The 3,494-nt window shown below is 41.0% G+C and overlaps 1 protein-coding gene across 1 annotated transcript; it reads right to left on the bottom strand.

Annotated features, from left to right (window-relative positions):
- Positions 1-1,587: 1,587 nt before the first annotated feature.
- Positions 1,588-3,494, bottom strand: LOC113731449 (scopoletin glucosyltransferase-like). The gene has a single exon (XM_027256735.2). The coding sequence runs from the start codon at positions 3,179-3,181 to the stop codon at positions 1,703-1,705; it is 1,479 nt and encodes a 492-aa protein (XP_027112536.1). The 5' UTR covers positions 3,182-3,494; the 3' UTR covers positions 1,588-1,702.

Raw genomic sequence — 3,494 nt, 5'->3', positions numbered from 1 at the left:
TGCTAGCAATTACCCACTTTATTTACTTATCTCTCCTCTGATTTTCCAGAGTCAGGTCTAAGTAACCAAATAATCATTTTACCATTTGAACCAGTTTAGAACCTTATCTTGCATAACAAAATCCAGTAAGTAACAGCTCTTTATCATATCATATGCTCACCCGACTAGTCTGCCTTTTCAACACAAAATAATTGAGCATCCTCCACTTTGTCATATCATATGCCCAGCCAAAAGATAAACCTGAAATTTTGGATCAAGGCGAGTGGCAGTGGGGGGCAAGAAAAGGAAAAAAGAAAGTGCAAACGCATTACCCAACCAGACATAACTTTTGGAAATGGTTAGTAGTAATCCCCAGTCTCAGTCTATTTTTTTGATTAGGAGAAGTGCTTTTCCACAAACACTATACTAACTAATTGCTCTTATGATAAAGTTAGTCCCCACTCTAATGCTTTTTTTTGCTCGGTGAGCTGGACGCTCAACAAGGCAGCTCCACGAGTTTATCCCTTTTTACTTCTTTCTTCTTACCGTACTATATTCTTCTTCACATGACAACTTGTTGTGTTATGCTCTTAATTCTTTTCTGTTTCTCCGACCTCTTTCACAAAAATGTCATGCTGCAGAAACTTATATACTTGACTAACAAAATAATTGTTAGGTTTTGAGGGGTTGGGACAAAAAAATGAAAATAAGAAACACAACAATTATCAGCTTGATTGTGCATATTGTCGTCCCCTTTTAAAACAAAACGTTGAACTCTGTCTGTTTATCTCACTCCCCAGCCACCACCCAAAAAAAAAAAATGTTTTTTAAAAAAAAGAAGAAAAAGTATGTGCTGTGTCTTGATGTTTGCTTTGAATGAAATCTTTTTGACCTATTGGAGGAGTTTCAATCAAGGAATAATGATGGTGAAAATGATAACGATTTTGCCTTAAGGACTGTATCTTTGTGCTTTTAAATCAAATGGGGTGAGGTGATGTGAAAAGCACATTTCATTTAGCTATGACTGATCAAGGAGAGGGGGGGGGGTGGCTGGCTGGCTGGCTGGCTACTTTATTACAGGCTAATGACGAAATTCAACAACAAAACTTTAAGAGTAGCATATTAATCATACTTTTGCTTCAATAAACAAAATTATTTTAAACAGAAGGGAGAACCCATTAATTTTACTAACCTATATAGCTTTAGAGTAGCAGTAGTATATCATGTGACAAGCCATTTCCAAATGAATAGCGTTGATTCGGGCTTTAGGGTTAAACTCGAGTTACAGGACTATCCTTCGAGCAACGACATCCCGTGGGCTCTTGACAGTACCCAATGGTAGGTTCCAGTTTTCAAGATGTAACATATGTCCAACAGTAAAGCCCAGCTGAAATTTTGTTTTACAAATGACGAAGAAGCCTAACACGCTCCGCAACTTGTTGGGCTTTAAAAGTCCATTGTGACACGCTGGAATTTAACATTCGCACACGTTTTGGACTTCTGGAGCTCCACTTATTGAAGTATTACAAAAATAAATAAATAAATAAATAAAAATTGACTGAAGAAAAAGTTGAAAGAATTAGGAAAGGGTACACAAACGGTTCAGTCTGTCGCTACAAAGCCTTGGCTTCAATAATTAATAAGTACTCGTAATATATATCATGGACTGAAACCTGATAGCACTTAAAAAAAAAAAGAAGAAGAAATAAAACAATAATGCATATTAAGTCAAAATATTTGCCCCCTCGCTTTGACTTGGTTTCTTGCTTGCATGATGATACTTGCTCAGTTCTTCCACGAGAGTATTGAAATCAGAATAAGAAGATCCACCTTCTTCCACTGCCTTCCTAGCTTTTTCTTTTAGGGCCTTTGCTCGACCTCTGATGTTAAGGGCTTCTTCTCCATCCATAATACGATCCACTGCCTTGGTTAAAGCTTCTGCCCTTATGATTTCAGTCGTGAGTCTGCTCCATTGCTGAGCCCCGACGCCAACACCAATTTTCAAGACATTCGTCAGCAATTTTTCATTGAAAAACTGCTCTGCAAACAAGGGCCATGTAACCATTGGCACACCGCAAGATACGCCCTCCAGAGTTGAATTCCATCCACAGTGAGTCACAAATGCTCCCACAGCTTCGTGCCCAAGAATCAAGAGTTGAGGTGCCCACCCTTTTATAATTAAGCCCCTTTCTTTCGTTCTCTCCTCGAATCCTTCAGGAAACCATCTCTTGCTATCTTCCTCGTCCACGCAATTTCTTACCACCCAAATGAATTGTTGGCCAGAGGCCTCAAGACCCTTGGCAATTTCATGTAATTGAGCAGCGTTGAAGTTGGACATGCTCCCAAAACAGACGTAGACAACTGAATTGGGTTTTTGCTTATCGAGCCACTCCAGACACTGAACTTGATCAATAGCTGATTTCTTGCCTCTCTCAGCTTTGTCTTCAGCTTCCTTGTTAATGAGCACGAAAGGGCCAACATGCCAAGCCCTTCTTCCCAATTTCTTCGTGTAGTGCTCAGCATAATCAGGTTCAAGCTCATAGAAACTGTTGACAATAACACCGTAGCTCCTCAATTCTGATTCCTTGACTTGTTCCATCATCTTTGTGAACTCGTTTTCAACCTCCTGCCGCTCGTAGGTCGATACTTGTCCTCTGGTTATATAAATGTCGTGAGGAAGATCAGGTATAACAAAGGGCTCATCGTCAGAGGAAACATTCCGGTAAGGCTTATTCCGCCAGACGCTCTCAGAAGCGGACATTGCAAAAGAACTCGATCCATGAAAAAGCAATCTTGGGATGCCATATTTGGCTGCAGAATCAGTTGCCCAGGGGAAGAAAAAGTCGGCAACGAGGCAATGCGGGCGGCATTCTTGTAAGAGTTGCTCCACGGGTTCTTGGAGCAGGCGAGTTGCCAAGAAGAAATTGGGGAGCATGTCATCGGATTTCAATTGGTCAGCGCCCTCTGTTCCTTCCGGCAAGCCAGCTTCCACGGCTGGGAATTTGACAACACGAATGGATATGTCGAACCCCAGCTGTTTACATTTCTCTATTGCTTTGTTAAAAACTGGGGCATGCAGAGGAGTGGTGATGACGGTGGCTTTGGCCCCGCGAGAACTAAAGACTTTGGCCATGTCTAAGGTTGGTAGCATATGGCCATGAGCAAAGAAGGGGAAGAAGAATACATGCAGCTGGTGAACCATTTTTGCCTCTGATTTGAGGTATGGATTTAAGAAATAGATGCAGTGGAGTTTTTTTTTTTTGAAAGAATTTGGTTGAGCTAATTCCTGATGCGATTATTGACTGACGAAGTAATGTAAGTATATATAAACCCGGCGAGCTCCTCTTATTGAGAGTGGTTTAAGAAACTTTCTGGGAAGCAGAGGAAAACCACACAATTTTGGCTTCTTGTTCAAACGTAGATCGTGTGCGAACGACTTTTGAGTTTTGACTGCGGGCTGGATACGTCTTCCCTTCTGCCCTTTGAAATGCAGAGAGGATGAATTGGACTTGAAC

The sequence above is a fragment of the Coffea arabica genome, chromosome 2e (genome assembly GCF_036785885.1).
Source record: "Coffea arabica cultivar ET-39 chromosome 2e, Coffea Arabica ET-39 HiFi, whole genome shotgun sequence".
NCBI lineage: Eukaryota > Viridiplantae > Streptophyta > Magnoliopsida > Gentianales > Rubiaceae > Coffea > Coffea arabica.
This window is presented reverse-complemented; position numbering and strand designations above follow the sequence as displayed.

Excerpts from the sequence above, each read along its gene's own strand:
- LOC113731449 (XM_027256735.2), bottom strand. The coding sequence starts at position 3,181 with ATGGTTCACCAGCTGCATGTATTCTTCTTCCCCTTCTTTGCTCATGGC.